Genomic DNA, 22,573 nt, shown 5'->3' with positions numbered 1-22,573 from the left:
AAAACGCTGTGAGTGCATGACTTTTGCAGCATATAATGCATATATGCAAACAATGCGGCGTCACGGCTGCCATGTGAGCTTTGGACGGCTCCCTTTCTGTTTTAACAAGCTGCAGAATGCGTAGCAATGTGGCATGGTGTTATCAGGTAACGGGACTTTATGTTTCATGCATTACATTTAAGTTTACTGCGCACTTTGTGAACGATGCAGTGAACGGCAGGTGATGTATTCCCAAAACGCTTATGCGTAAAAGGGGACTGACGTAATTAAATTAAACTCTATTGCAGCTAAAAATAGCGCAACGTGAACTTCTGTATATTGTTGGAAGCTCCCTTTTAAAAATAAAAAAAAAAAGGATATAAACTTTTCGTGAAAATACATTTGATTATTTAATTTGCGTCATGTTGCCTGCGCGGAGGTTATACTTGAACGGACATCAAGTACAGCGCATCTTTGCGCTCGGTGTGCCGGAAACGGGATTCATCGTTGCCATAGCAATAAGAGGGCTTGTCCGTGTTCTGGGCGGCAGTGAGAGGACCACACCCATTCTGTGCTAGAGGCTCCAAAGATGTCTCTGGGTGGACCGATGGATGGGAAGCGAGACGTGTGCTGATGTGGCTTTTATCTAAACATTAACATTTTGTTTTATTTAAAAGAATATTGTAACCAATATGGAAAATTGATTTAGATCAGACAAAATGGTAACATAAAATATAACATGAGAAGATTGCACTGGTGCAATGATTGATGATGAAATCGTTTGTTCTCTTCAGGCAAATTGCACACTGCATAGAAAATATATACTAGATTCCTGGGAGACCCACAATGGCAAACAGAGGGCCCAGTTACGGACTGAGTCGAGAGGTGCAGGAGAAGATTGAGCAGAAGTATGATCCTGACCTGGAGCAAAGGTTGGTCGATTGGATAATTGCACAGTGCGGAGGAAACCTGGAGAAACCACAGCCGGGAAAGCAGAACTTCCAGAAATGGCTGATGGATGGAACAGTGAGTGTCTGCAGCATAGTTTTCTGCTTGAAATAGAAGCTAGCCTTAAATAATTTAGGATAGCTCTGTGAGATTTAAAGAGCTCAAGGTTGGCAAAAGTCTAAAAAAAAAGTTTTTTAAATTTTTTATATACTAAAAATATAAAATATAAATATATTAATATTCTCTTTTTATTAGAATTTCTTTATGTACTATTGGCTAAGTTGCAATTAGGTTGTTAAAAGAATACTTGTGTTTTGTGTTATTGATAAGTCACTGATAGCAAACGGCAGTTTGAAAATTGCTAACTACTATGGCTATACTGATCTCTGTAAGCCTCTGATTTAAAAACTCCTCTATCTTCACAGTGAAGATGCTTACCAGTGCACCCTTCACTTTGCTGTCTTTTGCCATGCTCTTTAGCTGACTAATGCTAAAAAAAAAATACTTAGAGAAAACAATCATATGACGCAGATACATCAATTTATGACCTAATAATTAACTCTAGAGATAAGAGTGTAATGCAATCAGAGGCCATTGCATGTTCACAGCAAAGTGACTCAGACTTTTTGTGAATTAGAAGACACTCTTCCTCTCCAGAGACCACACTTCTTCTCGAAATTAAGCTGTTACTAAAGTACAAATTGGAAAGGGAAGATAAGACTACAACCCAGAATAAAAATGTCCATATTAGATTAGGCGTGTCAAATGACAATGTCTTTGGGTGAGCTATTCCTTTAAGAACCATGAGTCATTAGTATGGTATGGTCAGTATGTCGGTTGATGACAGTCAATGCAGATTCCTGACCTCTTTTGTCCCAGATTCTCTGTAGACTCATCAACAGCCTTTATCCGAGGGGGAAGGAACCCATCAAAAAGATCCCAGAGTCTCAGATGGCCTTTAAACAAATGGAGAAGATCTCCCAGTTCCTGCAAGCCGCAGAAGCTTATGGAGTCACAACCACTGACGTCTTTCAAACTGTAGATCTCTGGGAGGGTAAACTCTATCTTCTGATGCAGTCATGTTTACTCTATTTAATAGTCACCAGATGATTTACAAAATGTTTACAATCTGGCTACAGGAAAAGACATGGCAGCAGTCCAAAGGACCCTAATGGCTCTGGGGAGTTTGGCTGTCACCAAAGACGACGGTCAATACAGAGGCGATAGAGACTGGTTCCACAGGTGGATACACAGCGAAGCAAAACAAAAAGAACTCAATATCTTCACAACTGCACAGCTAATCCTGTAACCATATTGCTGTTTCTATTCAGGAAAGCCCAGGGGTACCGAAGAGAATTCACCGACGAGCAGCTACGCCAAGGACAGAGTTTAATTGGCCTCCAAATGGGCAGCAACCGTGGGGCTTCCCAGTCTGGTATGACAGGCTATGGCATGCACCGTCAGATCATGTAGACCCATTACTACCCTTGCTGTTCTGCTTCCAGACCTTACTCTCTCCTAACACCACAAATATTGTAGCCCCAAAAACCTTCCTAAGCTTCGTAGCACCTGCCACGTTAACCTCAGTTTCCCTGAAAGTGCTGCTTTTTCCAGACAGTGTTTTATTCACACTTTGAAAAAAATGATGTCAGATGCTGTAGCTCTCCTTCTTTGGACTCTCCTTCCCTTCCTCTCTCCCAGGATCTCACGTGCTGTTTCCTAACTATCACTCTTAACTCCATTTGGTTACTTTTCAGGTCCAGATGTTTACTTTACATGGAACTCAGTGTTTCAGCATCGGTTTAGTCTTGCAAAGTGTTTAAATAAAATCTCTATACAATGCAAGTCATCAGAGTTGTACATATATTTACGGAAGTACTGTAAGCCACTGTTAGAGCATGCCGTATGCTATGCATTTTTAATTATCGACACATTACATTTCTTTGCTTGTTTTAGGATGGCTACTGTTACCCTGTAATTATTTAGCCTTAAACCTAATGGAACTTAATGACTGACGATGTCTCTGCTATCTTGTCTGAAGACTTGTTGCAGTATCCTCTGTAACCAAATCAACCTCACGTGGTGCCTGGTTATGGGACTACAAAGACTGGGTCCTGATATACTGGCCTCAAATTATAAATGAGAGTCATTCATTCTGAGCCATGCCCTTGTTATTTGTTTGTTAGATTACATATTGTACTGTGTCTCTTTTGTGCGCAACAAGCAAGTAAATGTGCAGTAGCCAACATGTACAACAGTGGACTTTTCATCTCTGATGCCAGTTGATTACACTGCTTGAATGTGCCCTTTTATGTGTATTATATTTTTAAAATATATTTATATCTGGAAGCCTGTAAGAAGAATTATTTAAAAAAAATAAAAAATAAAATAAAGTACACTATGATAAGAGGTATTTGTGTCAGTTTTTACAAAGCAAAAGTTGAGCAACTGCTGTGTACTCAGGGTGTTGGGTGAATTTTTCTTTCCCCCGTTATCTTGGTTTTATGTTCCAGCTCCTCCCTCATGCCCATCCCTCTCTTCTCTGCTCACTGTACACAATCTAATAAAGCATATGCTGTGCAGCATAATGATTAGGCTGCTTGTTTCTGATTCAAGCCTGTGTGCCAGCAAACCTTTGCCTTGCTGAGTAGACTTCAGTCAGATATTAAATCCCTCCCTGCTCCTGTAACGCCCTTTAATAGATGATCTTACCACTGTAAGAACAAAGACTAGAACTACTTCAAAGTGTGTGTAACCTTCATATCCTTTTATTCTGTCCATTTTGATCCATTTTGATACTTAACAAAATGCAATTATAGTGACGCCTTTTTGAAGTGTCCTGGTATGTAATGTTTAGACTACAAAAGGTCACGTTTATTTCAGTGATCCAGTTTATGGGGTCACTTGCTTGCATCTGTTTGGCTGCTAAATGGCACATATGCGAAATACATGCTTTAACTGACATTTTAGTTTGCTATTAACAGCCAGTCTACTGTCCATTCATAGTACCATTTATTTAATTGCTTAATAAAAACTTGGTATCTTCTGGTGTGGCAGCATATATTCTCAATATGTAATTATTTGGTTAAGGTTAATATCTTGTTTGCTTCACTATATAGGCACTTCATGTCAACTATGTGGCCTTCTGCATGTGTGGCCCTCAAGGGCTCTTTGAGTGTAAGCTTATTATTAGCCTTGGCTAGACTGGAGAAGAGGTGATGTGTGACCAGTGTGGCAGGCTCAATGAGTAAACCAAAAACAACAAAGAGACCAATGACTTTGAGAGGTCTAAGGTCAATCTCGTCTGAAACTGTCTCTCAGCTTGTGTTTTCTGTAGCTGATATCTTTTCTTCTTTCATTGTGCATGCCAGCTTTTAAGTTAAACGTGCTGCAACAAGGCTAGCTATGCATTAGATTGAGACTTCAGGCTTATTTGTTGTGGGAAATTGATTTCATTAGACAGGTAAAACTGGTAAAATGTTGCAGACAAGGTTTAGGATCGCTTTACTGCTCCTCGTCTTGGCATTCAGATGTGTTGCACAGCAAGAAACCCAAAGTAAAGGCTGTGTCTGTGGATATCCTGGAATACCAGGTGATCCCGGGAACAATGGCATGCCTGGCAGAGATGGCCGCGACGGACTCCGAGGTGACAAAGGTGATCGAGGTAAGTTTACAAGAGAAACTTTATTTATTTTTGCATGTTTTAGGTGCCACCTTCACAGTTTATAATAACGTTATAATTCATCAATCATTGTTGGAAAGGTGAACTTGGACCTACTGGGCTAGCAGGCAATCATGGGCACAAGGGAGACAAAGGGGAACCTGGTATGTGTCTTTACGATACACTATGTGCACCTATATGTGTATTTATCTGCAAATGGAGTCACAACCACTGTCATTTATTAATGCAATTTATCAAAATGTTTGCACTGTATGTAACTTGCAATATGTTACTGCACTGTAAACACCATACCTACAGTTCAAAGAAGGTTTATTGTGTGCTTATTATTTACAGGTGCAACTGGTCCAGCAGGGCTCAAGGGGAAAAGAGGAGATAATGGCGATAGGGGCCTTCCTGGGAAAATGGGACCACAGGGAGTGCAAGGGCCTGTTGGCCTCAAAGGAAATAAAGGAGAGCTTGGGCTCCCTGGGCCCCCAGGACCTGAAGGACGTTTAGGGCCACCCGGACCACAGGGTGAAAAAGGGGAAACTGGCCTCCAAGGTGACAGAGGCATTCCAGGGCCATTGGGACCACCTGGCAGGCCAGGTCCCAAAGGGGACATGGGTTTTCCAGGTAACAAAGGAAACATTGGTTATCGTGGGGATAGAGGAGCTCGAGGTGAAAAGGGCGATAGGGGTGAAAAGGGAGACGAAATTGTTGTTTCCAAAAGTGCTTTCTCCGTAGGACTCAGTGCTCAAACTAAACTCCCAGCAGCTAATGCACCGATCCGGTTTGACAAGATTATTTACAATGAGCAGAATCATTACGATCCACAAACAGGGAGATTCACTTGCTCCGCGGCAGGTGCTTACTTCTTCACATACCACATCACTGTATTTTCCCGAAATGTGAAAGTGGCCCTCGTGAAGAACGGTGCAAAAATCATCCACACCACTGACAACTACCAGGGCAGCGAGGACCAGGCAGCAGGGGGAGCTGTGCTGCATCTGGGGATCGGGGACAAGGTGTGGTTGCAGGTGGTTGGAGGAGAGCCATTTAATGGGCTCTTTGCTGATGAGGATGACGACACTACATTCTCTGGGTTTTTGATCTTTGAGGCTTAATTAAGGGATCATTTATAATTACTATGACTAGAAACAGTAAAATGCAGAAGAACAGTACAAGTCAGTAGGATTCAACATGTCAACAAATTCTAATTAAATGAAATTCAAGTTTATGTATGTAGCACAAACTCACAACAACAGTTGCTTCAAGGTGCTTTATTGTGTAACAACAACTGAGAGAAAACCCAACAATCATACAGCCTCTATGAACAAGCACTTGGCGACAGTGGGAAGGAAAAACTCAATTTTAACAGGAAGAAACATACATTTAAGTCTAAAATGCCTGTTGCAATGGTATAATGTAACTAATTTATTCAAGTACTGTATAAATGTGAATTGTCACTTCAGTATTTTAATGCTGTTGTGTGACTCCTTCTCCACCAAGCTAACGACACACTTTTCTATATAAGGCATTTACACTGCTCATTAAAATTTAACATGTAAAGCAAGTGAGGGTGTTGTTGAGATTGAACTGGTTGTTGTAGATTAAACTACACAAGAAAGCTGGTTCAAAATTCTTCTTAAACATTAACACGGATGACAGTCACCCAGGATTATTGTGCTCTATAACAGATATAGCAATCAAAAGAGGAATTTGTTTTTACATTCCTTGCTTCCTTAAAAGCTTTTATAGGAAACTTTGACACGTTTTTGAGTGCTTTTACACCATCTACTGCTACTTTTATTAAACATCATGATTTTCCAAGCACTTCTGAAATTCTGTGTGGGTTCTTTTTATTCTTTTTTGTTTTTAGGACATGAAATTCTGCTGACATGTGAGCATTGATCACATGAAAACAAACAGTGATATTAAACACTGTACAAAGGTTGACTGAGCTCTGTGTTATTTCTGTAACCTGTTTACTCTCTCAGAACAAAGGGGAGCGACAATCACTCAGTCCCTTCTTTTTTCTTCTTCTGGTATTTTGGGATGGGCTCGGTACAGAAATATCTGTGACAATAATTGCTTGGCATGACACGAGGAAGACAGTTCAACACCAACTGGAAGGCCGAGTCTTTTTTAGTCGTCGGAGAGACGCTGGAACTAGGTGAAGCATTTTCTTCTGTGTTCTAACTTCATTGAAGAGCCTTGGAATGGGCGTGGTTTGCGGTGGTGACGACTTACTGAATTGCGATTGGCTCCAAACCAAAATGGTCGCCCTGTGGTCAACCACTAACCTCGAGCTTAACCTCGCGATGGCCCCGCCCCTTGTAACAGCACAGCAACAAGTGCATTAGTGATGCTCGCCAGCACGATCCTCCAAGAGAGTCCACTTTTAACTTGGAGTCACCAGCGACATTAGGAGTGTCCCATGAGTTAGGTCGGGAGAAATTTCATGATTCAGTGTTTATCATCGCAGTCGCTTGCACATCAACGAGTTTTGCCGGTTGGTGAAAGCGAAATAAGAAACCACAGAGCTTGCGCAATTCACAAGTTTTATCAGTGGAGCCGTGCTTGAGCTAGCTTAAGGTGCTAGCTCAAGGAGTCAGCCAGCCATTTGTCTCAGTATGTTGCGGGGGGTGACTAGTTAACGGAGGTAGCTGCCATACTATTTTTTTTCTCTCAATTATTTGTGAGCGATATGTTTTTGCGAGGGGAGCGAGAGAGCGACACAGCGAGCGCCTGGAGGTCCGAGAGACTGCTCCGACACCATGGATAAATAACTACAACAGCTGCTCCGTTGATGTGCGTGAGAGAGAAAAGGTCAGGAGGACAACATCAGCGACTATGAGCAGGGTGAGCAGAAGTTTTGGTACTCTTCATTTTAATAATTGATTTTAGAAGTTTGGTTTTGGGTTACAGCTGCAGTGATTTTTCTTTTTTCGTTTACCTTCTCTGTTGTGCTACCAGTTGAAATGGGACCGGGGTGCGGGGGATATTGTGGTGCATTACAGCCGTGGTTGTTATAGTGATGTGGGAGATGCCAGGCTGTGCAGGGAGTTGGTGAAGGAGGAGGAAGAGGAGGGGGGAGTTGGAGGGCCAGCAACTACAAAGAGCCGAAGAAAGTTAATTAATGCAGAAATAAATAAGCAGTTAGGCCCCTAGTTCTTTATGAGCTTAGAAAAAGTGCTCGATGTAATCCCCTTTCGTGACTCCCTGTTTTCCAGATTCTGCTGCGGATCTAACTGAGCTACACTGAGCCGCAGGAGAGTTTACTCCAATTTAATGAACTTGGGTCCCACACAGACACTTGTAGAGGTGAAATCAGGCGCAGGCCAGAGTCCTCTGATTTATTGTGGGCCTGAACAGTAATTTTACAGCAGAGCCAAATGACTACAATATAATTTTACTGTAGTCCGCTTTCTCTTCCAGATCTCATGACACATAAAATACAACGCCTACAGCTCATCTTTCTGTAGTTTAAAAAAGCTTATTACATTTTTACATTTCTGTTTTCATTTAATGGTCCAGCCTTGTGGTTTGCGGTGCTGTCAGGTTACACTGCTGGCCCTTGAAACCAGGCTCAGTGGTGTTTTGTCTTCACTGAGCCTTTTACACTGTGTGGTATTAGATTTCTGGCAGTCTGTGTCTATGACAGTCCTCACTTGATCAGGTGAGTAAGTGGCTGCCTGTGTGAGAGTGGTGACACTCCCTGCTTTGGCGTCCACCTGTACTTCCCACGCTCTGTGAAAAGGGGCGTGGTTTCTTCTTCAATTCTCCTCCATATGACCTGCTCAAAAATGAGGAACTGGGTCACAGATGTATGCAAGACTTTAACCTTTAAATTGAACTCATAGATTAAATTCAGCTGATCCAGGCATGAGCTTTTGTGTATTTCGTAATCACATCAAATACTAAAGATTTACAGTGTTGTGTCCCTGCGCCATGCAATCCTGGGGGGCATTTACAGGCTTTAGATGTCGCTCAGTCAATGCCGAGTCACCTGGTGATCTTCCTTATCGGCCTATAGATGAAACCAGTTCTGAACACAGAGTGGTAGAGCTGCTCTAATCAGATTATGCCTGGAATGGAAAAGAAACAAGCTATACCCACTCCCACATCTATACACTGATCCCAAACACAGTAGACTTCCTTCTGAGTCCATTTGCTGAAGCTTTTCTTTTCAGCTTGAAAGCAGAATAAAAGTCCAGGTCACAAGCATAAAAAGGACTTTACTATATAGACACATACACATACAGAATATTGTCAAGAGTTGCTTAATCTTGCAAAAATCCTTTCGCAACAAGAGAAAGACAAATATATTGAACTCTTTCCTCTTGCACTCGACATATGCTCAGCTTACGTTTCACCAAACCCCATTTACGCACACCAATTTAGCTAATCAGCCAGTCTGTTCAGTCCAGAGGAATACAGTCTTCTCTTCCTCACAGCTTTTTTTCCATTGAGGCAAATGGAAGACTAGTAAAGTGACATTGCTGCAGGGTGATGTCTGTCTCAGGGTTAAGCCGGAGAGAAGAAAATGAAAAATCAGACTTTCCCTTGATACCGTCTGTCTGGTGGTCTTTCAGTTTAATGCTGACTTCATTTTGTCTTCTTAATAAGTTTTAGCTTAGCCAAGGGGGGGGGGGCATACCTCTGCAGAGGTGAACTGTGGGCAGAAAGTCTCTTACGCTTGTTTCTTGTAAATACTTACATAACCGACGGCTGGAGATTTCCAGCCAAACAGGAAGGGAGTCAGTCATTTCAATGCTTTTCTCCGTGCTCTATGTGTATATGTGCTGCAGTATCCAAGCTTATGCACAAAGGCCATACATTACAGGAGAGGATCCTCACGTACGTGTGTGTGTGTTTTTTTTTGTTTTTGTTTTTTTGTGTTTTTTTTGGGGGGGGGGGTTTAAGTGCATTTTTGCTTGTGCCCATGTATGGATGTTTGTGTTTATGCATGTGGATGCATGTTCATCCTGGGAGTCTAATCTGAAACTGGATCCAGCTGGCCGCCTTTCGTGGTAGTGAGGAGGGGGAGATCCTCCCTCAGCTCCTAATTAACTCTGGACCAGGGCCCCAGTGTGCCGCTCCCATCCACAGATTAGCAAGAGGAAGCTGGAGAAAAGCGGTGGTTCTGGTACTCGGGCAGCATGACCAAGTTTGTGGTTGTGAAAGTGATTTATTAGCGCATACGTAAGTACTGCTTGTCTGGTTGTTCTGACATGCTTATGAGCTCGAGGAGTGTATTTACTGGCAGGATTTGTTGTTTCGATATTTCCTCTAACTTAAAAGGAAAGATAAAGCATGAGTCAAAGACTTGTTAAAGCTGAGAAAAAATGTGTTTGGAGGTGCGTATCAAACCTTTTCATAGAAAATGTAATGTATTAACGCAAAATAAAAAGCATAAATATAGAAAGCAATATGTGATGGATGTATGGATGCCCTAAAACACCCTAAAGAAATTTAGAATATTAATGTGACAAAACTGCAGCAAAGTTTAGTAAGTCCGATTGAAATTTAATGTCAGCTATTAATTGATTATGAAAATAGCCTGTTATATATTTCCCCTGTAACATGCTGCTTTCAGCTGCTTCCTTATTCCCAAGGGGTCCCGACAGCAGGTAGCGCCGCATGTTTGTTTTGGCAGAGGATCCTCTTCCTGTTGCAACCTCAAAAGTGTGGATTGCTATTGGGTGTTAAATATATATCCACATCAAAGCTAACATTGTTATCTTGATGCATGCAGCAAAAGTCATGGTTACTGTAGATTTACTGCAATGTAAAAGCATCTTGCACACACGCTGTTGATGATTAAAGCCTGTTTTGCCAGCATGTGAAACAGTAGCCACCTGTGTCAGCTTGACTCTGACTAATGCCACTGCCAAGCATTAGGCGACGCCAACTGGCCTGTGACAGTTGGTGTCCTACTGCAGGAAGAAGGCGTAAAGGTACTAAAGGATAGGGCATTTGTTAGAACTGCTGATAGCATGAGGTGAGTATTCCAAACAAAAACAAGCTGCAGAGGCTGAAGACATTCCTTCCCTATCTCCTATCTTTCTGCTTGGAAAGTAGATGGAATAATCGATCTTGTCTGTTTTTTGGGAGGGGGGGGGGTCCACTTTGGTGCTCTGCGTGATTCCTCAGTGGCTGTGGAGGAGAAAGCACAAGAAGACAATTCAGCAATAGTTTGAAAGCAGCGCATTGTTTAGGATTGTGTGTGTGTGTGTGGGGGGGTGTTTACTGTCTGTCAGCAGCGGTGCTTGGCAGCGGTGGCTCTGTGTTTACATAAGTGTTCATAGCGATGAAGCAAGCTGGTTGAAGTGACAGCAGATTCCACTGAGGGGTTGACGGAGAAAGCTCATCTGCTCTTAACGTTGCACGCAGCCAGGGAGTTTGGGAGCATTCCAGGATCCCTGCAACAAAAACTGAAGGCAGTGCTCTCTTCAAACCATAAAAGACTGTCTTCATCCTGTTAAGAGTAATTCATGTTGGCTATTTTTGACATTTTCCTCTGTTTAAATAGTTTTAGTGTAACGAATGTAAAACAATAAAGCATGCATACGAGCTCTCCTAAGCAAAATACATGAACTGACTATAATGAGTATATTTTTGTAGATTTTATATTTGATGAATAACTATCTGTGTATGTTAACAGCTACATAAATTGGTTCTTTTCAACTGTAATTAAACTTTCCTTGGTCTCAGTGTATAACCAGTTGTTATAATTGGTTATTTATTAGTTTATAATATCATTGTATGTCATCCTAGCTCCTTACATAGAAATCAAGATCAGGTCTATATATACATTTTTAATCTATGGACATTAAAAATGAAGAAAATTGTGCTGTAAAATCATTATTTATTTGTGACTGAAAAGAATACTAAACATTTGCATTTTTTTAAATAAAATGGAGACTTCTATATTTTATGTATGAAATATTTCAGAGTTCAGCTATAGATTTAGTATGATGTGCTATGAGGTGAAAAGTGTCACTGATTTGAAGACCATACAGCCTTCACCATCACCTCATCTTCTATGCATTCGGGAGAAAACTGGGCAATTTATTGCATTAATCACAATGGATTAGCAGGCTTCATTGCTTAGTCACGCTCACAAAGCCCCACTTCAAAGCCTCAGCTGCATTAGCCTCTGTCCTGAATCACACACATGTAAAGCTGAACTTGGCACCACCACCACCCCCAGCCTGGGCCTCAGTTTGCCTTGGACATTGAAATACAGCATCAAGGACAAATACATGAGGCATGCTCAGTAAAATCTCACACTCCTAATGATTCACTTCCTCTATTCTTAGGCAAAAACACAGATGATACACAGCTTTAGAATGTATTCAGGTGACAGTCTTTTCATTTTATTTGAGCTGATCAAACTTAATTTGATTATTAATTGTATTTTTTTTTCTTGTGAACTTTGAAAAGCACTGAAAAATGGAAAGATTTTTAAATTAACCTCTGTTTTGCAGGCAGGACAAAAGGACAGGGTCTTGTCTGCAAGCGAAGACCCTCTCTCACAACTCCACAATACAAAAACTGACCCACTGATCCGGAGCAGACCCCTCAGTGATATATATCCATCCCAGAACCACGCTGAAAGAAGTGCAGTCCCATACCTGCTGTCTGGATATGGTGCCCAGGTGCAACCAATGAGTGCTGGTCTTCACTCTGATGAGAGCAAACTGAATGTTATCAACTCCTCTGCTTGGTCCAGCTCAGTTTCATGTCAGCCTGAAGGAAAGCCCTACTCCTCAAGAATTATGAGGCTTTTTTCTAACTCAAGGAAGGGCACCGTCACTGCTCAAAGTCCAAATGCAGATGATCCGACCTCGGCCCAAGGCAGCGGACTTTCAGGCATAGGTGTTGTGGACTCCTTCAAAAAACTGCGGTCGTCTGTGCTTCAGGGTATTCAGACCAGAGGGGCATCCAACCTTGATGGAGATAATCCTTCGTTGCCCAATCAGGAAAGGGCTAATGGCACAGTTGTAAATAATTCTAATCTGTGTGTAGCGGATCTAGCAAATCATTCAAAGAGCTCTGAAGGATATACTGTTTCTAAGGGAAGTTTTACAGGCCAAACATTGGCTTTGTTAAGCCAGTACGGCTCAGATAATGATGACTACGATGAGGAGGATAATTATGGGGATGGTCTTGCGCGCAATTCGCGATTGTCCAGGAGTATCAGGAGAGCGTATGGAGCGGGGCGCATCACTTTATTTGACTCTGGGAATGGGAGAAAAGCAGGAAGCAATGCAAATACCACTCAGAAATCAGATCAGACATCAAAGCTCGATGTTCAAACTGAGAATACAAGTGACAACACAAATGTGAAGGTGCTGAGCAGACTGAGCAAAAGTGCAGAGAACCTCAATCTATTTAGACGTAAAGCGCCATCTCCAGGTCCTCCTTCCCCACAGGAAGACCTCCTGAGGACTAGCATATCAAATGGGACAACAAACATCGAAAGGACCTCTAGCACCTCCTCAGTTGATCTCCGGGGCCAAGGTATTACACGCAAGAAGAGCCCTGTTAAGACTAAGCCACCGATGTTGAAGCTAGTCGGCAGCATGACTGACTTAACTGTGCGACGCAGGCGAAGTCCCTCCCCGAGTTCCACACCTCTATCTCCCATGTCCCCCTCGTGCCGCCTCCATGATGACTACTCTCGTCGTGTCCCTTTCCTGCATACCAATGAGCGACAGCGCCGGCCCGTGCTCGTCACGGCTCAGGCCACGTCTGTCGAGCACACTCCTCTGGTCCAGCCCCAGCCTGAACACAACAACAGCCCACAACCCCCCCAGGTGATTATCAGCGCCCCTTTCTGGGAGCCCCCCGAGACAACAGAGCAGACTTTACCCGATATCTCTGCTCATTATGAGTCACCGGCTGTAGCCACAACAAGTGGTTATAAGCAGATGGTAGAATGCAGTTCATCCCTATTCAGCCAAAGAGAACATTCACAGCAACAAGAGCAGACTGAGGGCATCGCATCACCAAATGAGGTAAGGCTGCAAATCTGAAGTCCAACCTGAAGTAATGTCTTTTTTTGTGTGTGTGTGTGTCTCTTTTCCATGCTCATTAACAGATGTGACACCTTTTAACACGTTGTCGAACAGTAATAATTAGGATGTTATTTTTGTGCAACTCGCCTGTCGATTATTTAGCTGGTTATTGATAAATTAATCTACTGCTCAAGAACAAGCATGTTTCAGATTATTTATCAATTCACAGAAGAGCATGGGGTTCATATCTTTAGGATGACTGTTTGGGTTTAAAGAAGTGCTGAAAGACAGAAGAAAGGTTCGATTTCTTATCATGCAGAACTGAGTGGTGACTTATAGGTGCCAGCTGAACGACTTTGACCCTTGTCTTGGGAAGTGAAATATTACTTCTCCCACTTTAGAGCGATCTTTGAATCTGGCAGGATTCCAGCAAATTGAGATAAGTACTTGTGTTGACGTGAGGCTTGTCAGTAGGATGCACGTATGCTAAAAGGAAACGAATGAGAGAGAGGTTTATCCTGTCCAAAGTCCCCTTGAGTGTCAAATAAATAACGCCATCGATTCACATTGCTTTTTTTCTGTCAGTTCTGACTGCGCACTTCTGATGCTGTGGAGTCACATGGTGAAGTCAGCTGTTCCATGCTGACGGGCACGCCGAAGGAGCTCAGAGAGTTAATGATTAGGCTTTGTTTATGATTAGTGGCCCTTGCGCAAAGCAGCAAGTCCTGTTGCTGTGGGAGGGTTGGAGGCTATGAGTCCGTACAGCCCTCATTTCTCCCCCTTTCCTCTAGATGCAGCCCAGCGGAGCAAAGTCCAACGCCATGAGCACTGGGCCTGGAACAGCAAGCAGCACCATCAAGTAGACAGGGACCATTAAGAGATGATTTTAGCAAGATGACTTTTAGCCTATGGATGACATTTTCTCCTGAAAGATGAACAGGAAAAACAGATTTGTTTACATCAGACATCGAGCGGCTGTTACTGGCTTGAAAAACCTAAGGACTTAAGTTTTTAAGGACTTGGCCTTGGGACCACAAGCCAGCCTGTGTGTTAGTCTGCGTTTCACAATGGTGCTAGCCTACTGTGTGCCCTTCCAGTGTATTTGCCGGGGTCCGGACCCAGATCGAGAAAAGCAGGAGGTGAGATTTGGCTTTGCTGGCTAAAAAGATTTGGAGAAATAACTTCGCCGTGGGTAACTCTTACCCAATAATGGACTCTTAAATATATAATACCTGCTCAGATGCATGCAGTGTGGTAACATCTATTTGTTCGTATTGTTGCAATTTCTGCTGCAGTTTTTGTTTGAATATGATAAGCCCTGGTTTGATTGTGTTCAGTATTTTGAGCCTCTTACTGCGTCAACAAGAGTCCTTTCACTTGATAAAAAATGTTTCTCACGAGATAAAGCTTTGAAACACCTTTGCTCTGATTCCAAGAAAGCTCTTTCTGCATTTAACTCTAATGGTTTTTAATTTTACTCTCTAATGTAGTGGTTTACACATTCATCTAACAAGCAACGGGTTCCTAATTTGATCTTGGGATGGCCGAAAAAAATTTTGGCCCTTCAGGAAAGGCGATTTAAAAACTGCGAAATCAAACATGAGGAGCTACCCGTGATGGCGACCCTCTTCTGTGAATAAAGGAGCAGCTGAAAGTAGCTTGTTCTGTTTCTGATTAACAGATGTTCTTCCTAGTAGATAATTGTTCTCCAGTGCAGGTTGGAGGACAAGGGAAAGTCAGTTTAGTTTCCAACTTTTTGCTTTGATCTCACAGGTGACGTCAGACCACCAAGGACAAGAAGCTCTTTTTCAAACGGAGGAGCTCTCCCCGTCAACCAGCAGCACACCTATCTCTCCATCATCCGCCTCAGAGTCACCCATATCCCCCACATCTCCCACAGATGAAGCCACACCTACCACGGAAACATCCTCTGTCAAGTCCAGACAAAAAAGGGGGCGCCCGAGACCACGGCCCATTTCTGACTATGGACAGCTGCTTTCCAGGAAACATTCCATCCCCGAGGAAGTCGGAGAGCTTCTTTCTGAGGAAAGGAGTGCAAATCCACTGCAGCGTAAAGACGGCACTGGTAATGATGCATACATGAACGGAGAGAGCCCTGAAAGCTGCAGCATGAATGGGGACATTCAGGCCAGGAGGCAGCGGCCCATCTCTGTGATAGGACCAGTGGATCTGTTCCCTCCTGATGCTGAGCTGAAGGAAGACAACCTTCCCACTGTAAGCTTTTACAGGTTTTATACATTTTGTGCAAAAGTCCTCAAACTTTAGTTGTTTTCATTAGTTATAGATCTTTCTTTGACTCTTTCTTAAAAATTGTTGTTACTCTGTCCAGTTAAAGTAAAAGCAAGACCTGATTTGAATTTGGTCGTTATTGATTGAAAGTCAAAGTAAAGTCGGACCATTTGGACAATTGGATGTCCTCTACTGTGTCACAGTAGCAACCCATGAACTTGAACTTGATCTTGGGGAAGAAAACAAAGTAAGAGTGAGGCAAATCTGACACTTAAGACAAGTAGTGAGCAAAATCATTGCTCAGGTATCTGATTAAATTGTCAAATTTCTGGGTGTGTTCAAAAAGCTAAGCAGAATCAGATCACCGTTGAATCTTCTAAATGGCATCCTAAAAATAAACAGTGGTACGTACAACAGAACCGTGTTGATAGTCTGACCCTAGATGAAGAATTCATAGATCACATCTCTTTGAAAGTTGGAAGAAGAAATCACTAACAAAGTTGCAGATCTGTTCCCAATCTGGTTCACCAGCTTCAAGCTTGTCTGTCTTCCTGTAGAAGTTTAACGTCTATGGTAAAATTGCAAAGGCACACAAGCAATTTTTAGTGGGCAGAATTGGTAAATATTGTGGTTTGGTATGTTTCTTTTATTTTCCAGCTGTAAAGTCTTTGAATTAATTGTGGGAGAAGGCTGGCAAAATAAATAAACACTTATATCAGGCATAATAAAACAAAACCACATCACCCGCATTCTCCAGTTTGATATATTGTCATGCTTCAAAGAGTCTTTATACATAAAGACTCTTTTTTTTGGATCTCAACCAAATGCACACAGGCTTCGCTTCTTTTTGTAATACTTAAAGCACTCAGAGAATATGGGGGAGAATAAATAGCAGCTGATGATTATATTTGCACACAGTATTGTCTGTTAGTTCTGTGTGACAATTTTCTTTTTCATTTTCGCCCTCTCTGCAGGCGTTGTCGCGACCACCAATCCCTTCCCATCAGGTGCCCCCTTACAGAGGAGTGTCTGCCAGGTTTCGACCCTCCGCTCTCTCCCAGAGTACCCCCATCGGACTGGACCGCGTAGGCCGCCGTAGACTCCACAGGGTGCTCAGCGGTGAGAGCTGTTTTGTGCTAATGTAACACAAAGTTGGTGGTGTTCAAACATTGCAGCTGCTGCACCATTAAGGTAGAGCAAACGCACCTTAAAGCCTGTTGAACAGTTTAAAGGAAACCCCTCGTTTTCATTTAGCTACCTCTGAGCATAATGACTGTATGAAGCTGTACTTAATAAGTTTACCATCACTTAAGTGATATCAATAAATCACAAGATAATCCAGTCTTGTTTCTTTCAGTTAAGAAATGGAGCAAAATCAAATGTATAGAGTCAGCCAGTGACTTTTAATGAAAGTTTTCCCAGACATAGATTAAGCCTCGTGTCCTAGACAAAGAAAAACAAAAGACATGGACTTAATCCATGTCTGGGAAACTGAGCCTTAGTTCTCCCATCTTTATTACTGAAACTGGTTTGTGCTAACAGTCCTCCCTGGCCTATCTTCTATTTCTGTTTACAACTGCTGAACTGCTAACCAAATTTAGCCAATCATCCTGATTCTTGCATGGCTGTCCCTCCGCTTATATAGCAGAATTGCTGAGATCATAGTCGAGCAGTTGGTCTCTCTTAAATCCAGTAGGGGAGTAACGTATACTGAAAAATGCGTACTTCCTATGAAAGGGTAGATTTTACCCAAGTTCTCAGGCAGTTTTGAGCAATAAGAACTAAATACTGTTCTAATTCTTTTTAATACCTTGGAAACAGAAAACAGCAGAACTTTGCACACCGCTCACAGACTGAACGTGCCCCTGGGGTTGTTTGTGTTTCACAAGAGATTAAACAATTTAGTTTGTGGGACAACTGGAGTGTAGGAATGTCAATAAGTGTGTTGCAGGAAAATGCTGATATGGAGTCAGGCACAAGCTTTCCTGTGTATGTGGCTTCTTTCTGCGTTTGTTGAGAGTTTGCTGAGATTCTTCTGGTCCCTACAGTGTTTTCATCTCTACATACATGTTGCAGATGGTGTTTCAGAGTGCTCTGCCACACTCGATGACAGCGTGAGCGAGGAGGAGGAGGGCAGCTTCGACGAGCTCACTGACGTGACACCCTACCTCCAGCCAGGGGTGGAGCTCTCTGTGCTCAGTGAGGTGAGGTTGAGGGAGGGAATCTTGTCACGTTGCAACACTTGCAAAGATCTCTTCCAAAAATGTGCTTCTAGTTTCTGACGCCGTACTTATCTTGCCACCCTGCTGGCTCACAAACAGCTGTGCACAAATGTTAATGTGCCCATTTCCAAGATGTCTGGCCTCAGTTCAGCAGAACACACAACCAGTGCTTGGTCCACAAGCCTATACATAATCTTACATGTTAGACATGGGTTTGGCCTGCATGTAATTGTATGTTTATCTTATCTGTTTGTGTGCTGCTCAGTGGATAAGCTCTGGCCACGCAGTTTATGCTGAGGCTCTCTGGGACCATGTGACCATGGAGGAGCAGGAGCTGGCCTTCAAGGCTGGAGATGTAATCCGTGTCTTGGAGGCCTCACATAAGGACTGGTGGTGGGGCAGGGGGGCCGACAGAGAGGCCTGGTTCCCCTCCAGCTTTGTGAGGGTAAGTGGACTTCCTGACCCGTGTGTCTGATTTGTGTTTGCTTTCTGGCAGCACAGAAAAGACTTTCAAACTGGCTTAGCTCCAAACAAACCCCAGCAGCCCTCTGAAGAAGGGGCGCGGCTGGTTTCTGTAGTGACCATACTTGATTGACAGTTGAGTGTTAATTAGGCAGGCGGTCACCATGGTGAGGTTCTTTGACAGGCAGGTGAGGATTGCTGTGTAGTTGCTTGTAGCTGAATCAATGTTGGTGAACAGGAGCTGGTTAAACTTGCACATGTTGTTACCTAAGTGATGTGGACAGATCTTAGATATAAAAGGTACTTAAACCTCAAAAGACTCTTGTGGCTTAAGTATCTATTGTTGTAATTATGCCACTTTGCATATGAGCTTTAACATTTTATTTTAAGTTTTGCAACTGGAAAAAGAAACCATTGGCTGAATATTTTTTGCGACTTGAAGTTAGGCTTTCTGATCATTCAGATGATGCTCAGGAGGTCCAATTGTGTCGGTGGTGAATGTGTTTCAGGTGCGTGTGAATCAGGAGCACTCGAGTGCTGAAAGTGTGGAGAGTGTAGCAGACCAGGAAGATCCAGCTCCCAGAGACACACACAGCTCTCAGCACAGGCAGCAGATGAGAACCAATGTGGTTCAAGAAATCATGAATACGGAGCGCATCTACATCAAACACCTGAAAGACATTTGTGAGGTAAGGGTTTCAAAGCAAAGCCGGTGGTTCTCAGACTTGTAGCACTCTAGCATACCCTGGCTTCCAAATACAAAAGTTTACCTTCCACCCACCATCCAACAGCTTTCACCACTCAATAACAACAAAGACAAAATGGTCCAAGGTGTCTTGTTTTGTTTTAGATTTTTTCTTTTTTTATGAAATAAAGGACAGCTTGATTGCATCAGCCTCACTCCACACACTGAAAACAGCTGGATTAAACTATGTGCCTCACATTGGCACTTAACTTGATCTAGAGATGATTTACATCTTGAATTCCAGTCAGTGTCAGCAGCATTTGTAATAAGCTTGTTTTCAAGAAATGCAAAATCCCTGATAATCAAACTCATGTTTCCAAGAATTTTAAATTCCACCTTCCAGCACCACCTGTTGGCCAGTATATGAACTGTTGTCATGTCATATTTTCTCTCAGTCCCAAACACTGATGCCGTTTATGTTTCAGGGTTATATCCGCCAGTGCCGGAAACACCCTGACATGTTCACCGAGCTGCAGCTGAAAACCATCTTCAGCAACATAGAAGACATCTACAAGTTTCAGAGGCAGTTCCTCCGAGAACTAGAAAAGAAGTACAACAAGGACCAGCCACACCTCAGTGAAATAGGCTCATGCTTTCTCCAGCAGGTAGTGGCTGCACTTAATGCTGTTAATTAACTATGTTAACTCTGGTCTGAATGATTGATCATCATTTGTCTTTTTATTTTAAGGGGGAAGGCTTCTCCATACTCTACTCGGAGTACTGTAATACTCATCCCGCAGCCTGTGCTGAGCTGCAGCGGCTAATGAAGTTGGGAAAATATAAGCATTTCTTTGAGGCCTGTCGCCTCCTCCAGCAGATGATTGACATCTCTATTGCTGGTTTCTTACTCACACCTGTCCAGAAGATTTGTAAATACCCTCTGCAGCTAGGAGAACTGCTCAAGTACACGCCCAAAGACCACAGGTACTTTCAGGCACTGTTTAAAGACCTGTAGCATGCATTCCATAGTGTCGGCCGTAAACAAACTCCTTCAGTGTTGATTAATATATTCCAGAATAAAATGACTGTGCATCAGCTTACCAGGGATACCTTGGAAAAATCCAGAACCTCTTCTAATAGTTGTTAAACGTTTAACAAAGAGGGCGTCAGATGTTGTCTTTATGGGGGAAGGAGTTAAGTCACTAAATAAATTATGATTATATTTTATTTATTTGTTAGCTTCACTGTTAGCTCTGTCCATCCCACTACTTTACTGATTTCTTACTGTTCCATTAGTGAGATTGAAGCGATGTTTCACTGTTAATGGAAATGTGCTTTTCCATCTGCGGGCCCTGTTTTCACTGCTGTGTTGTTGATTTAATGCAGCGACCACAATGGAGTGAGCGAAGCATACGAGGCTATGAAGAATGTCGCCAGTCTAATCAATGAGAGGAAGAGACGGCTAGAGAGTATCGACACCATTGCTCACTGGCAGGTCGCCATATTGCACTGGGAGGTGAATATGCCCTCTAATCACATTTAATTCTGTTTCTAATTGTTCAGCATAGTGTTGGATGTATGCTGCCTCAAATCTTTTGGCTGAATATATTTGGAAACATGTTGTCCCAGGGACCCGATGTGTTAGAGCGCAGCTCAGAGTTGATCCACTCTGGTGAGCTGACTCGAATTGTCCGGCAAGGCAAAATGCAACAGCGCAGCTTCTTCCTGTTCGACCATCAGCTGGTCTACTGTAAAAAAGACGTGCTGCGCAGAGACCTGCTTCACTACCGTGGACGACTGGATATGGACCAGACTGAGGTGGTGGACGTGCCCGACGGACGGGACGCGGACCTGGGACTGACCCTGAAGAATGCTCTGCGCTTGCGCCACTCCTCCACTCTGGAGTTTATGTGTGCGCTTTGCTGCAGGAAGGCCGAGGACAAGCAGAGGTGGTTACAAGCGTTTGCCAAGGAGAGGCACAGAGTCAAGGAGGACCAGGAGATGGGTGAGTCGAGCCAAATTCCTTTCACTGAGAATACAAGCAGCCACTGTAGAGAGATGTCAAGTGAAAGGTGAACAGGGTAAAAAGATTTCTGAGTAAGTGGGTAGTAAATATTTTGGCCTGAAGATGTGTTTGTGTGTGTGCCTTGGCAGGAATTGATATCAGCGAAGAGCAAAGGAGACGGGCGATTGTTAATGCCAGAAGGGCCAAACAGGGGAAGATCAAAAGTAAGGACAAAATATTTCTTCATTTTAAGCTGCTTTTGACTTTATATTCTAAAAAAAAATAAAGATTTTGTATAATTTGCTTTACGTACTCATTTGTTTTTGTTTTTGTTTTGTTTTTTGCACCTTTTAGATGTTGGTTACTCTGGTTCTGTCCCCCCACACCCCCAAAACTTGCACCAAAACCTTCACCCACTTCACCAGCGTCACATCACCATCCCAACCAGCGTGCCTCAGCAGCAGGTCTTTTCACTGGCTGAACCTCCAAAGCGAAAGCCTCATCACCTGTTGTACAGCATCACCCGCAACGCCTTTTTCAGGAAATGAAGCTTGGCTTCCTTTGTTTCTTTCTCTGCACGTTCAGAGCCAAACCGTCCTGAAGTCTGAAAGAACGCCGTGTTTCTCCTGTAATCCTGTCTGTAAATGTCACGTTTTGTTTTTGTGCCTCGTGTGCGTCATAATGTTTGTGTTGAATGTTGAAACTCAGTGCCTAAAATTTGTAAAAGGGCATGACAAAAGTGTTAAAATACTGACTGTCCATTTTATAGGTGTGTGTGTGTGGAACAATGCTGCTCATTCAGAAAACACCCATCCTGTTATCTCCTATTAATTCCAGCTTAAAGACTTTTTTACTTTAATTATGACAACGATTCATATTCTGCTTTCACATTGATAAACATGGGTTTTGTTATTTTACAAAGGCTGGACCCTTTTTTTTGTGTGTGTGTGAGTGTGAGTCTGTCAGCTCTGAGCACAAAGCAGCCAGAGAGTAAATTAACTGACACGTTGACCTCCCCCATTAACATTGTGAATAAAAAACTTGTATAAAAATGCCTAAAGAGACTAGTTTGTCGTGCAACTGCTTTCTCGTGATTACCAAGCAAAATGTTAGCGTGTGCCTGGTGAACATTAGTGCGTGTGCATTTGATAGAAGGTATCGATGGAAGTTAATGAATGAAACATTAGCCATACGACTGGATAGTTCCCCGTTTCGCCGTTGCTCGTCTGTGGTCAAGGATCTGGTTTCAGACACCTGCCGACTGTGGAGCCAAACGGTGTGCTTTTTGGCTCTGTTCGAATCTGCTGTTTTCATGAACGGCTGTTCTTGTTCTAA

General features: G+C 42.8%; 3 protein-coding genes across 3 annotated transcripts; all 3 read left to right on the top strand.

Moving 5' to 3' along the window:
- Positions 1-812: 812 nt before the first annotated feature.
- Positions 813-2,462, top strand: tagln3b (transgelin 3b). Its single transcript, XM_085362376.1, has 4 exons — positions 813-1,005; positions 1,807-1,981; positions 2,067-2,169; positions 2,259-2,462. The coding sequence occupies exons 1-4, from the start codon at positions 826-828 to the stop codon at positions 2,398-2,400; spliced, it is 600 nt and encodes a 199-aa protein (XP_085218502.1). The 5' UTR covers positions 813-825; the 3' UTR covers positions 2,401-2,462.
- A 1,942-nt stretch (positions 2,463-4,404) lies between these two features.
- c1qtnf9 (C1q and TNF related 9) lies at positions 4,405-5,712 on the top strand. The gene is made up of 3 exons (XM_085362375.1): positions 4,405-4,591; positions 4,690-4,752; positions 4,943-5,712. The coding sequence occupies exons 1-3, from the start codon at positions 4,405-4,407 to the stop codon at positions 5,710-5,712; spliced, it is 1,020 nt and encodes a 339-aa protein (XP_085218501.1).
- Positions 5,713-6,949: 1,237 nt separating this feature from the next.
- Positions 6,950-22,288, top strand: spata13 (spermatogenesis associated 13). The gene is made up of 13 exons (XM_085362936.1): positions 6,950-7,450; positions 12,082-13,614; positions 15,388-15,849; positions 16,839-16,983; positions 17,941-18,068; positions 18,352-18,531; positions 19,058-19,237; positions 19,719-19,898; positions 19,982-20,217; positions 20,620-20,749; positions 20,863-21,238; positions 21,388-21,462; positions 21,593-22,288. Exons 1-13 carry the CDS (start codon positions 7,442-7,444, stop codon positions 21,784-21,786), a joined length of 3,828 nt encoding a protein of 1,275 aa, XP_085219062.1. The 5' UTR covers positions 6,950-7,441; the 3' UTR covers positions 21,787-22,288.
- Positions 22,289-22,573: the final 285 nt, after the last annotated feature.

The sequence above is a fragment of the Diplotaxodon limnothrissa genome, linkage group LG9, assembly GCF_057381915.1.
Source record: "Diplotaxodon limnothrissa isolate DT_005_m linkage group LG9, D_limnothrissa_male_GT1.1, whole genome shotgun sequence".
NCBI classification, from domain to species: domain Eukaryota; kingdom Metazoa; phylum Chordata; class Actinopteri; order Cichliformes; family Cichlidae; genus Diplotaxodon; species Diplotaxodon limnothrissa.
This window is presented reverse-complemented; position numbering and strand designations above follow the sequence as displayed.

Coding starts and splice junctions, on each gene's coding strand:
- tagln3b (XM_085362376.1), top strand. CDS start 826: ATGGCAAACAGAGGGCCCAGTTACGGACTGAGTCGAGAGGTGCAGGAG. Junction 1,006..1,806: donor AATGGCTGATGGATGGAACA/GTGAGTGTCTGC, acceptor CTTTTGTCCCAG/ATTCTCTGTAGACTCATCAA. Junction 1,982..2,066: donor AACTGTAGATCTCTGGGAGG/GTAAACTCTATC, acceptor ATCTGGCTACAG/GAAAAGACATGGCAGCAGTC.
- c1qtnf9 (XM_085362375.1), top strand. CDS start 4,405: ATGTTGCAGACAAGGTTTAGGATCGCTTTACTGCTCCTCGTCTTGGCA. Junction 4,592..4,689: donor AGGTGACAAAGGTGATCGAG/GTAAGTTTACAA, acceptor ATTGTTGGAAAG/GTGAACTTGGACCTACTGGG. Junction 4,753..4,942: donor GGGAGACAAAGGGGAACCTG/GTATGTGTCTTT, acceptor TATTATTTACAG/GTGCAACTGGTCCAGCAGGG.
- spata13 (XM_085362936.1), top strand. Junction 20,218..20,619: donor TACACGCCCAAAGACCACAG/GTACTTTCAGGC, acceptor GATTTAATGCAG/CGACCACAATGGAGTGAGCG. Junction 21,239..21,387: donor CAAGGAGGACCAGGAGATGG/GTGAGTCGAGCC, acceptor GTGCCTTGGCAG/GAATTGATATCAGCGAAGAG.